The 12,220-nt window shown below is 37.0% G+C and overlaps 1 protein-coding gene and 1 long non-coding RNA gene across 3 annotated transcripts in view; one reads left to right on the top strand and one right to left on the bottom strand.

Moving 5' to 3' along the window:
• LOC121100720 overlaps positions 1-12,220 on the top strand; it is a 66,330-nt gene that overhangs the window by 30,557 nt on the left and 23,553 nt on the right. The window contains exons 2-3 of one of the 2 annotated variants that reach the window (XR_005832497.1): positions 5,636-5,734; positions 10,499-10,660. This is a non-coding gene — a long non-coding RNA (uncharacterized LOC121100720). The remainder of the gene's footprint in view (positions 1-5,635; positions 5,735-10,498; positions 10,661-12,220) is intronic. The other variant, XR_005832496.1, reaches the window with a different exon arrangement.
• The window catches only part of MAP3K1 (mitogen-activated protein kinase kinase kinase 1), a 74,035-nt gene continuing 69,561 nt past the window's right edge, over positions 7,747-12,220 (bottom strand). The window contains exons 19-20 of the mRNA XM_040622250.1: positions 11,708-11,839; positions 7,747-10,398 (exon numbers count right to left, since the gene is read on the bottom strand). Of these exons, the coding sequence (XP_040478184.1) occupies positions 10,249-10,398; positions 11,708-11,839 (282 nt within the window). The 3' untranslated portion in view covers positions 7,747-10,248. The remainder of the gene's footprint in view (positions 10,399-11,707; positions 11,840-12,220) is intronic.

Genomic DNA, 12,220 nt, shown 5'->3' on the forward strand with positions numbered 1-12,220 from the left:
TTGTGGTTTTGATTTGCGTTTCCCTGATGATCATTGATGTTGAGCACCTGTTCATGTATCTCTTGGCCATTTGTATGTCTTCTTTGGAACAAACTATTCAGATCCTCTGTGCATCTTTTAATTAGATTGGCTTTTGCTATTGAGTTGTGAGTTCTTAACGTATTTTGAATATTAACCCCTTATGAGATATATGATTTGCAAAGATTTTCTCCCATTTAGTAGGTTGCCTTTTCATTTTGTTGTTTCTTTTGCTGTATAGAAGTTTTTAGTTTCAGTTCCTTACTAACTTTTGCTTTTGTTGCTTCCACTTTGGTATCTATCCTATCCAAAACATTGTTGCCAAGACCATCATCAAGAGTTTTTATCCCTGTGGTTTTTTTCTAGGAGTTTTACATTTCCAGGTCTTATATTTAAGTCTTTAATCCATTTTGAGGTAATTTTTATGAGTTATGTAAAATCAGTGTTTGATTTCATTATCCTGAAAATTGTTACCCAGGTTTTTCTAGCACCATTTTGAAAAGATTTTTTTTCCTTACCGAATATTCTTGACTCCCTTGTCAAATATTAGCTGACTGTATATATGAGGGTGTATACCTAGGCTCTTAATTTAGTTCCATTGGTCATCATATCTATTTTTATGCCAGTACCATGCCATTTTGATTACTATAGCTTTGTAGTAGAGTTTGAAATCAGGAAGTGGGATGTCTGCAGCTTAGTCTTCTTTCTCAGGATTGCTTTGGCTGTTAGGTGTCTTTAGAGGTTCCATGGAAATTTTGGAATTGCTTTCTCTATTTCTGTGAAAATTGTCACTGGAATTTTGATAGAGATTTTGTTGACTCTATGGGTGGCTTTGAGTAGTATGGACATTCTAACAACATTAATTCTTTCAGTCCATGAACACAGATTATCTTTTCATGCATTTATTTCTCCTTAAGTTTCTTTGATCATAGTTTTTTAGTTTTCAATGTCTGGATATTACACCTCCATGGTTACATTTATTCCTTTGTCTTTTATTGATCTTGATGCACTTGTAAAGGAGAATGTTTTTTCTTTTTTAGATATTTGATTTTTAGTATATAGAAACTACTGATTTGTGTATGTTGATTTCCTATCCTGCAACTGAAAACAAATTTTTAATTGAATATAGTTGACATGTAATATTGTATTAGTTTGAGGTGTACAACATAGTGATTCAATATTTATATATATTTTGAAATGCTCACCATGATAGTTACCATTTTTCATCAAACAGTTATTCTAGTATTATTGACTCTATTCCCTATGCTGTACTTTCTGATCCCCCATTACTTCTCTTAATCCAGAGGAGAGAGAACCAAAAAATATTGCTAAGACTGAGGTCCAAGAGTTTACTGCTTATGTTTTCTTTTAAGCTTTTTATGGTGTTAGCTCCTGTGTTTAGGTCTTTAATCCACTTTGAGTTTACTTTTGTATATGGTATAAGAGAGTGATTGTTTTATTTTTCTAATTGTAGTCCAGTTTTTCTAACACCATTTATTGGGGAGACTGTCTTTTCCCCATTGTGTATTATTGCCTCCTTTGTCATAGATTAATTGACCATATAAGTGTGGCTCTATTTCTGGGCTCTCTGTTCTCTTCAATTGAGCTATGTTTCTGTTTTTGTGCCAGTACCATACTATTTTGATTACTGCAGCTTTGTAGTATAGTTTAAAATCTGGAATTGTGATAACTCCAGCTTTGTTACTCTTTTTCAGGATTGTTTTGGCTACTCAAGGGTCTTTTGTAGTTTCAGACAAATGTTAGGATTCTTTGTTCTTGTTCTGTGAAAAATGCTATTGGTTTTTTGTTTTTTTTTAAGATTATTTGGGAAAGAGAACAAGAGAGTGCACATGTGTAGGGGGAGGGACAGAGGGAGAGAATCTCAAGCAGACTCCCCACTGAGTGGGGAGCCAAACACGGGGCTCTATCTCACAACCCATGAGACCATAACCTGAGTCGGACGCGTAACCAACTGAGCCACCCAGATGCCCCTATTGATATTTTGACAGGGACTGCACTGAATCTATAGACTGCTTTGGATGGTATGGCCATCTTAACAATATTAATTCTTCCAGAGCAGGAGCATGGTATATTGGTATATATTTTCATTTGTGTCATCTTCAATTTCTTTCATCAGTGTTTTATAGTTTTCAGAGTACAGGTCTTTCACCTCCTTGGTTAAATTTACTCCTAGGTATTTTATTCTTTTTGATGCAATTGTAAATGGGATTGTTTTCCTAATTTCTCTTTCTGCTCGTTATTATCACTGTATAGAAAAGCAACATATTTCTCTACGCCAATTTTATATCTCTCAACTTTACTGAATTCATTTATTATTAGTTCTAACAGTTTTTTGGAGTTTTAGGATTTTATATATATAAGATTATATCATCTGCAGACAAAGACAATTTTACTTCTTCCTTTCTGATTTGGATGCTTTTTTTTTTTTTTTCTTTTTGTTCTGGCCAGGAAATTCCAGTACTATACTAAGTAAGACTGGTGAGAGTACGCACCCCTGATTGTTCCTGATCTTAGAGGAAAAGCTTTCAACTTTTCATCTAAGTTATGTACAGCCCTCATCCTGGCAGCATATTTACGTAAAGGTTGAGAAATCTCCCTAGGTACATTGACTTTAAGGGAAAATAACAAGTATATGAAAGCTTAGTTGATTATGATGTTAGTTGTGTACTTGTCATGTATGGCCTTTATTATGTTGAAGCATGTTTCTTTTATACCCAAATTGTTGAGCGTTTTTTTTTTTAATCATAAGAGGATATTGCCCTTCTGTCAAAAGTTTTCTGCCGTCTATGTGGCATATCACATTTTTTGATTTGTATATGTTGAACCATGCTTGTATCCCAGGAATAAATTCCTTTTGTTCATGGTGTACGATCCCTTTGATGTGCTGCTGAGTTCAGTTTGATAATGTTTTGTTGTGATTTTTTGCATCTCTATTTATTAGGGATTTTGGCCTGTAGTTTTCTTTCCCAGTAGAGTCCTTGTATGGCTTTGGTATCAGGCCAATGTTGTCCTCATGAATTGAGTTTGGGAGTGTTCCCTTTTCAGTTCTTTGGCAAAGTTTGAGAGGGATATTTCTTAAAACGTCTGATAGAATTCACCTGTGAAACAATCTCGTCCTGGGCTTTTTTTTTTTTTTTTTTTTTTTTGGATGAAGGGTAGTTTTTTGATTATGGATTTGGTCCCCTTGTTATCAGTCTGTTCACATTTTCTGTTTGTTCATGATTCAGTTTTGGTAGGGACCTATTATGCTGCCATGAGGCTGTCACTCTCCCTTCATAATGTTTTTTTTTCTAAATAGGCTCCAAGCTTTGCTTGGAGCCCAATGTGGGACTTGAACTCCCCACGCAGAGATCAAGACCTGAGCTGAGATCAAGAGTCAGATGCTTAACCGGCTGAGCCACCCAGGCACCCCTTTTCATAATTTCTTATCTGGACACTGCATTTATCTTCTGAGTTTGTCTCTGCTTCTTGTACCACTGTGTTTCTTTCTTCAAGACGCTAGAATGATCTTCACAAAATACAATCATGCCACTTCCTGCCAAGGATTTCTCAGTATCTCCCATCCCATGTTATTTCTCCTCCTTTCCCTTTCAACCTAGTTACACCCTTATTTTCTCAGTATGTCTTTTTTAAAAAGATTTTATTTATTTGACAGCGCGTGCAAGCAAACACAAGCAGGGGGAACGGCAGGCAGAGGGAGAGGGAGAAGCAGGCTCCCTACTGAGCAGGGAGCCCGACGTGGGGCTGGATCCTAGGACCCTGGGATCATGACCTGAGCCAAAGGCAGACCCTTAACCAACTGAGCCACCCAGGTGCCCCTCAGTATGTCTTTATACATGTTGAGAAATCTCCTTCAGCAAATTGACTCTAAAGGAAAATAGCATTTAATTATCTCTAAACTCTAATAGGAATTTCAGCATTGTTGGAAAAGCTACTTTGGGGTGTGATGACTTTGCCTCTTGCATCATCATGTTAGCTTGGTTTTAGCCCTCTGTGGAGGGCTCTGAGGGCCTCATGCATGGGCCAGAGTGATTCCAGGTTGACTACAAAGTGATGAGGCTGGCTTCAGTCATGGATGGAGTTCTTCAGTCACATAATACAGACAGAATAGAATATCTGTTATCAAATAAAATTCACAAAGTTAACTGTATCACAGTGATGCATATTTGAATGCTACATATGCATAATTTGCTACATGATAATTTGGCTTTAGTGGTAAACATTTCACATTAGTGCATGTAATTAGACATTAATTTTCTCCTCAGAGGTTTGTTCTCTAGCATCTATAATCAGCATCTCCACTTTCCCCTCTTCTCATAGCTCTTAGATGACAAAAGTCCTGAATCCACTTTTCCAAAGTGGAGATTCTCCTCCAATATTCTATCTTCTTTTGGTTTATAAGCCTGGGCTAAAGTCAGAGACCAAAAAGTGGCTGGCCACAGGTCAGATCTAGCATATGAGTTTTGTTTAGCCTACAGTTCCTAATCCAAATTTTTAATTAGTTTCCCCTGTTTAAACACCAGGAAATTGCAGGTAAATTCCAGATTTCCAGCTTCTTTTAAAAATTTAGAGGCTTTGGCAACACTGTTATTTCTTTCTTCCCATTCCAGTATGGCAGGCATGGACCCCCTTCTTGAACATAAATCTGGCATGAACTCTCAGGTTGGCCACAGGCCCTGCTAAGGACACTTCTAGCCTCATAGGTATTTGAGTCTGTAATCTTTGGATCACTCACTTATTAAAACAAACATATATTGTGCATCCAAAGTGCCTGGCAATGTTCTAGGCCATTTACATAGCTTCTTTTACTTCACACAACAGTCATTTTCATTATAGAGGCAGAAGGTCAAATGGCAAGCGGCAGAGCCAGATTTGACCCAGGGTTATGTTTCATACACCATGGTTTCCATGTCCATCCTTATGACCTACTACTGTTTCCTAGAAACCTAAAAATTGTCATGATGTAGAAAGACGACAGTTCGCAAAAGTTTGTTAGTCACTGTTTTCCCCAGTGGCATCAGTATTTCATGCATTTTATTTTATAACAAGTGAATTACTATATTAGTAGTGATTACTATATTAGTTCTCTGGCATTTCTGGGTAAGCATGATATCCCAACATTTTTCTAGATTGTATCTAACCTGCAGATATGGTCCGTTTACACAATTATTAATGCCATTTAAATAGAATCAAAGAAAAATAGAATTTAATTCCTCTAAGGCAAAAACCTATTCTCAAAGGTAGTATTTTCTGGAAATGACAGAAGTGTACCCTTTAACAGTAATATCTAAAGCCTGTTTAAAAGATGCACATTTTTGGAGGCGCCTGGGTGACTCGGTTAAGGGTCTGATTCTTGATTTCACCTCGGGTTGTGAGATTGAGCCCACACGTCGGGGTCCACGCTGGGCATGGAGCCTGTTTAAGATTCTGTCTCTCCTCCCTGTGCCTCATCCCTGCCCCCCTCGCTTGCTCTCTTAAAAAAAAAAAAGATGCATAGATGCATATTTTCCTATTATACAGAACCTTTACAATGAACGTAGAGACAGAAAATGCTGTCTGAACCCACACTTACTCTGTGACATTACCTATTTTGCAGGGTTAATTCATCTTGTTTCTGATTAAGTTTGATCCTGTGAGAAATGACTACTGGCAGAAAAACGAAGGACAGAAGTGGAAATGAGCACACAACCACAAGGTACAATCTAAGACTAAAACTGTGGGGCTGGTGGTTCACTGGTGTAGCTTGAATTGCAGAATGATTGCAATTGGCTGGCTTCCGCATTTGTAAAATGGAGTGTTATCACTGTTCCAAGGTATGCCTGACAAATACTTGCTGGTGAGTGAATCTTCATTCCCCTTCTCAACAGTTTAACATAAGAGGATAGTTTTTATTGTTTCTTTAATTCCACACAATATAAAAAGAGTTATGTGAACAGAATCAATTAAGTTTAACCTGTGCTGCCTACGAGTAGCAGTACTATTTATGTGGAAGTATATAACATGTCAAGCCACATAAGGCAGATTGTTAAAAGAGTTATAATTTTCAGTTAAATTTTTTGGAAGAGCTTTCCTTCTTGTTGTCAAAAAGTCCTTAGATGTTGATAGTCGAGAAGGCTGTGAGTCAATGGGGCCAGAAGGCATATGGGTTATCTCTGAATCTTCTGCTCAATTTTGCTGTGAACCTAAAAGTGCTCTAAAAAAATAAAGTATATTGTATATATAATATATATACTATAATATGTATAATACAACTTTTATATATACATGTAAGATGGCTTTAAAAAATATCTGCAGAACATACATATATATACTAAAGCCCACAGGTAAGTGGAACAAAGGCAGTCCAGCAGGGCTTGGGCTTCATGCAGGGAGGGTAGCCTTTTGGGGATCAGAATGGTTACACAGGGCATTGGGGTGGGGGAGGACTTGAACAAATAAGTCAATATATTGAGGTACATGGGAGTCAGGTTTTTCACTGTCCAGGAAAGCGTTAAAAATACGGAAAGAGGGGAGGCTTGAATGAACCTGGTGGTTGTAAATTGAAATTACATTAGTATGAACTCATGGTTTGTATGTGTAGGTATGTATGTATATTTCTCATTTGTGCACACAAAATCTATGTATAGTATATATATAGTTTTGTGTACAGGAGGGCCTGGGAGCAAGTGACAAAGTGACACCCAAAAGCAATGAGTATTTTTAGCACCCTGTTTTTAAATACCAATCTCCATCAAAGGAATCTATGGAAAATGGCTGATCCCAGGGCTGAAGCAGAGAACACACAAGATGGGTCTTTAAGTATGCAAGTGTTCAAAGAATACTGGTGGCTTGCCAGTGGACAGAGAAGCTGGCTTTCAGAGGCACCCAATGGCTGAGTATGACCATTTGAGCAAACACATGATGACAGTAATCGATTTTCTCTCACTAAATAGGAATCCACAAATCCATTTTGATATAAATGAATAATAAGTGGGAGAAGGGAAAGCTCTTTATAGCAAAATGTCCATTAATAAAATAAAGAATGCAAGAACTAGAAAATCACCATTTGGCAACTATCAGAGTAATAATTCAGAATTCAAGAAAGCTCAGAGCAGAGAGTTAAAGTTGAATGAAGAACAAACTATGTAGTCTCAAAGTATCACCTCTGCAAAATACTTAACATAAAGCTAGATATTAATTACAAAGGGAAACAGTAACTTTATAATGGTGAAGCCTACTCAGATGATGACAGTATCACCAGCACTGGGACAAATTGGCTTTGTAGTGCCTCCCGATAAGACACACCAAGCCAGCTGGGCATGGGGCTCCCTGCTCAGCAGGGAGTCTCCCTCTCCCTCTGCCCCTCCCCCTCTGCTCATGCTCTTGCTCGCTCTCAAATAAATAAATAAAATCTTTAAAAAAAACAAAAAAAACATACCAAGAAGAGCACAGCAGCAGCTCTTTGATGCTCCTGTCACAAATGCATACTCTGAATCCAGTCATGAGGAAGCACCAGACAAACTTCAACAGAGGACCTCTATAAAACAATAAACTGAAATCTTAAAAAATATTAAGGTCACGAAGGTCAAGAAAAAACTGAGGAATGATTCTGGATTGAATGAAACTGAAAAAACTTGACAACTATGAGGAACCCGTGATCTTGGTCTGGATCCTTTAGCTATAAAGGACATAACTGGGCAGCTGGCAAAATAAATAAAATCACCAACCTTTGTTCAAAAACTTTTATTTACTATAAAGACAAACACCAAAATAGGTACAAATACTATAAAATTGGTTCAATGGGGTAAAAATTTTAATTAAAATATCTCGATATATTTAAAATAACAAAGGATACATTTAAGCCAAATTTTCTTAACCCAGAGATTTTTTTTGTAACATTTGCTTACACAGTAAGGTGCTAATAGAAGTTAGCCCTTAAGCCCTGGAAGTCTTAGGAATCATAGTCACACAGCAAATATAATTTCATTGTGAAAGTGAACTTTGGTAGAAGAAAAATCTATAGGACACCTGAGGTAGTAGAACCTGGAATAAACAGCAGTAGACATTATTTACAACTTTTGAGTACCAAATAACATTAAGAACACAAAAATAATTACACAATACAATTTTCAGTCCAGCTTTGATCCAAAGAAAATAAGAATATTATATCACATTTGCATTGAAAACAAAACGAAAAAACAAAACACCACAATTACCAGCAAGCTGAGGGAACTGCAAACAAACTCAAACACTGGATTTGGACGTCTAGAGGCAGTTTGAGTTTGAAATGTGGTGGGCGTGGTGATCTACAAAGTAATACTGATTAGCTGAGGTTCCTCAGTTTATACAGTTTACATTTCTGTCAGACACAGTATTAATCTGACCAGTGATGATCTTCCAGTACATAAAATGGCAAGAGTGCATCCGTTAAAGCTTGCACATGAGAAACTCGGAAACAATCGTATTAGGGTTGTGAAAATTCTAAGTAGTCACACACATAAAAAAGATAGAAAATAAAAAAGGAAGTCAAGTACAACACATTTAGAGCTACCAAACTTCACATTTCAGTACTATTTTTAACTCTTCAAATATTGCCAATCTTCCAAAGCAAAGGAATGTAAAATTTCACTAAAAGACACATTCACATAAAAAAAACAAAAAACAAAACAAAAAAAAACCCCCCCAAAAACTGCCTTTTAAAAATTATATGCAATATATCCCTGTAAACTTATCTTGTAACTTATTTTACTTCCAATTTGTGATGTACATTTAAAATGTACTCTGTATAGCTTATTTAGTTTATCCTGAGTCTTTGAGAATAACCAATTCTGTTTCACTCTGCAATAATTCAACTGGCTTCTGAAGAGTTAAAACTTAACATCTCAAAAAGTTGTATTAAATATTTAATCACTACTTGATTTAAAAGACTCACAAAAAAAGGATAAAAGAGCTGCCATTTTCCTTCAGGACTCCATGCATCTGAATTCAACTCAGATGAAAACCATTAGATAATTGTGCAAAATCCAAGAATTAGTGTGTAAGTCAAATTCAATTTCACTTTTCCTTCTGAACCGTTTTCGGAGTTCCAAGCAAATTTATTTTGTAAAAACACTATCACTCCTTGGTAGGTGAGTTATTAGTTAATTTTTCTTTAATTATCAGCCAGGCCTACTGTAAAGAGACAATGCATGGTAGAAGGAAAATAGCAGTTTAATGTCACTATTAGTGGTGATGGATGATGAATGATGGATTGTTACATACAAAGTAAGACTTCAATGGTGTGAAGTTTCCTACAAAAGAAACCAATACATTAAAAAAAATCAAATTTCAAGGTAATCTTGATCTTGGTTTTGAGCTGCATCACAGAGAACAGTTGATTTTCACTTAATTTATATTTAACCTGCATGAAAAGAGCAGTGACTGACTCAGTGAAGGTAGTATTTTATGATTTTCCAATTTTAAAAACAAAATTAAATGTGTATTAAAAAAAAAAAACCTCTTGCAAGAGCAAGGTATTTAATAAACTCTAGTTCACACCTAGTTCTATTTTTTTTTTTTTTCTGGTTTGAAAAGATCACCTTTCCCTGAATATAAAAAGTGAAGGTGAAATGAAAATATAGAACCATAATTTCCAAAAACGAAATGAATGGGCCAACAGTAAAATGCACAGTGAACCACAACTGCCCAGGCATTTAAAAAATAAAGGTCAACTGTGGTTCATAAAGAAGTTACCAACTTTTAAAAATATATTTACTGCTACTTACAGCATATTCCGACCTAAAAGAGGCAGATACTGATTTAGAGCCAGTGACAAAAAAAATGAACGGAATTGCAGAACCCCCTGCTTGTGATCACGATATGAAATGGAAGAATAATTGAAACATTAAAATAGATCCTGAGCCCCTCAGCTGCTAATATTGCTGAAAAAGTGCTCCAAAAAACCCCAAAATACGCTTCTGTTAATTAGTCATGCAAACTTCGTTGCTTTCCTGTTTACCTATGGCCAGTTCTTTGAAAGGCACAGTTTACAGTTTCTGCACAAATTGTGGACTTTTGCATACTAAGCTTAGGTACAGATCATGATTTGTCAATCACATACTTAGGTCAAGGGTTCCCACTGGTCTTGTTCATAGCTGTTCGATGGCATGAAGGCCAGCAGATTATCAGTGTGGTTCCCCACAAAAGTTTTGCCTTGTTGAGCATCCTGTCTCCATTATAGTTTATAATTGGCTACCACGTAGTACGGAAGACTGGATGCTTCAGTAGCTCTCTTGATGGAGGTCTGTCCTGAGGTTGAAGTTCTAAACACCGAAGAGCTACATCTCGTAAACCAGGAGACAAATGTGAAGGGATCGATGGAGCAGTAGTCGCACTTGCAATCTGTAAGAGAAACCACCAGTGTGTTGACCCTTTGCACAGCTGGAACTGCTGTAGTACACATGCATCTTGTACCTGAAGTGCGTGGACTTTCTTCCGACAGGATCTATGGAAAAACTCACCCGCTGGATGGGAGGCTTCCTCCAAGAAGTTTCAAATTTTAGGATTTTTAGAATTTGACCAACTACATCCTGAGCAGATGGATCTATGGGTTTCCCTTATTGTCTCAAATGAACACGACTAAGTGCATCAAAATGGTAGACAGGTAGGTAAAGTATTCACTTTATACTATATGCTCTCCTACACTTTCTATTCAAAGTGAGAGAGACCACACCTGTGCATTTAGTACATCAGACACAACTGCACCGAATGCGGAAGTTCTGTAAGTGTGGGAAGGACCGGAGGCAGTTATGGCAGGTGGGAGGTGCTGGGTGCCGGTGCAGTGGACTTTGCTTTACTCAGGCCCAGAGATAATTTTGTGTATCCTCATAATAATCCCGTGAAGTAGGTGCTGTCGTTATACCCATTTTATAACCAAGAAAACAGAGGGGAGACCAAGTAAGTCATTTCCCTAGTCATAGGGCTATTAAAGGCTGGACGCACAGTTTGAAACCATGTCTGTATCACTCCAGAGCCCGAGCTTTTTTTTTAAATTTAAATTCAATTAATTAACATATAATGTATGGTTTGTTTCAGAGGGTACAGGTCTGTGATTCATCAGTCTTATATAATATCCAGTGCTCACGACAATACATACCCTTCTCAATGTCCATCACCCAGTCACCCCATCCCCCATCAGAGCCCGAGCTTTTAACTAGCACATGTGTAGATCAAAAGCTAAAAATCTCAACTATTATACTCTCCTCTGCTGAAAATGGACAGAATGGATTTGAGAGTTGTCAGAAAGATAGAACAGACGGGATTTGGTACCTGGTTCGGGTGTAAATTTTTTAAATACAGAAGATAGTAAATCAGATCTTAAAAACTGGCAGATTGTGTACCTAAGAGCTCTATGTTTTTACATTTGAAAGTTGGATATATCTACTTACATATTTCACCTAGGAACATGATTCATCATTTGCTAACTCATTGTTTGCAGTGACTTTAGAGAGCCTGACTACTGTAAAAATTGAGCACCGACTGTATATGCTGCCAGTATTCACCACACCATGTATATTCCTGGAGACGTATACATGCATGTTTATTTCAAGGAGGATATACTTTCATCTGAGATTGACAGTTAAGGAGAACCCATGAAAATCTGCCTCCTGACAGTTTTAGCAGAAAGAAGTAATTTTTATATCACAGTTACCTTAAATATCAAAGCAAGATGATTGGAGTGTTTTTCTGCGTTCCAAGGTGGTTTAGCACAAGCCATTTCTATAATGGCACAGCCAACACTCCATACATCACAGCTCCTACCATACTGCTGACCTCTTAGTACCTAAAATGGAGAGTTAATTTGGAAATATGACTCATTAAAAAAAAGAGAAAAACAGTTATGGATTCTAGTTTTTTTTCAGATCGAAACAGTGGTATAGACAGCAACTCCATGAACTACCCTGATGTCTCATTAATTTCCTATGTGGCACAAAAGTATTTTGGAGAATTTTGAGATTCTGAAAAAGAGTCGCATCATAGAATTTCCAAGCATCCCCAGTGCGCTTAATTTAAACTATGAGGCCAGCGGACAACCAATTATCACTACGTGTAAACATGAGGAGTTTGGAACACAACAGAAGAAGCCGGATTCAGAATAGCAAGCTTAAATGTCTTCCACTACTACTAAGACCGGCTTCTCTGTGCTCACCTCCCTTTGGAATAG

The sequence above is a fragment of the Ursus maritimus genome, unplaced genomic scaffold, assembly GCF_017311325.1.
Source record: "Ursus maritimus isolate PB19 unplaced genomic scaffold, ASM1731132v1 scaffold_5, whole genome shotgun sequence".
In the NCBI taxonomy this organism is placed as follows: Eukaryota; Metazoa; Chordata; class Mammalia; order Carnivora; family Ursidae; genus Ursus; species Ursus maritimus.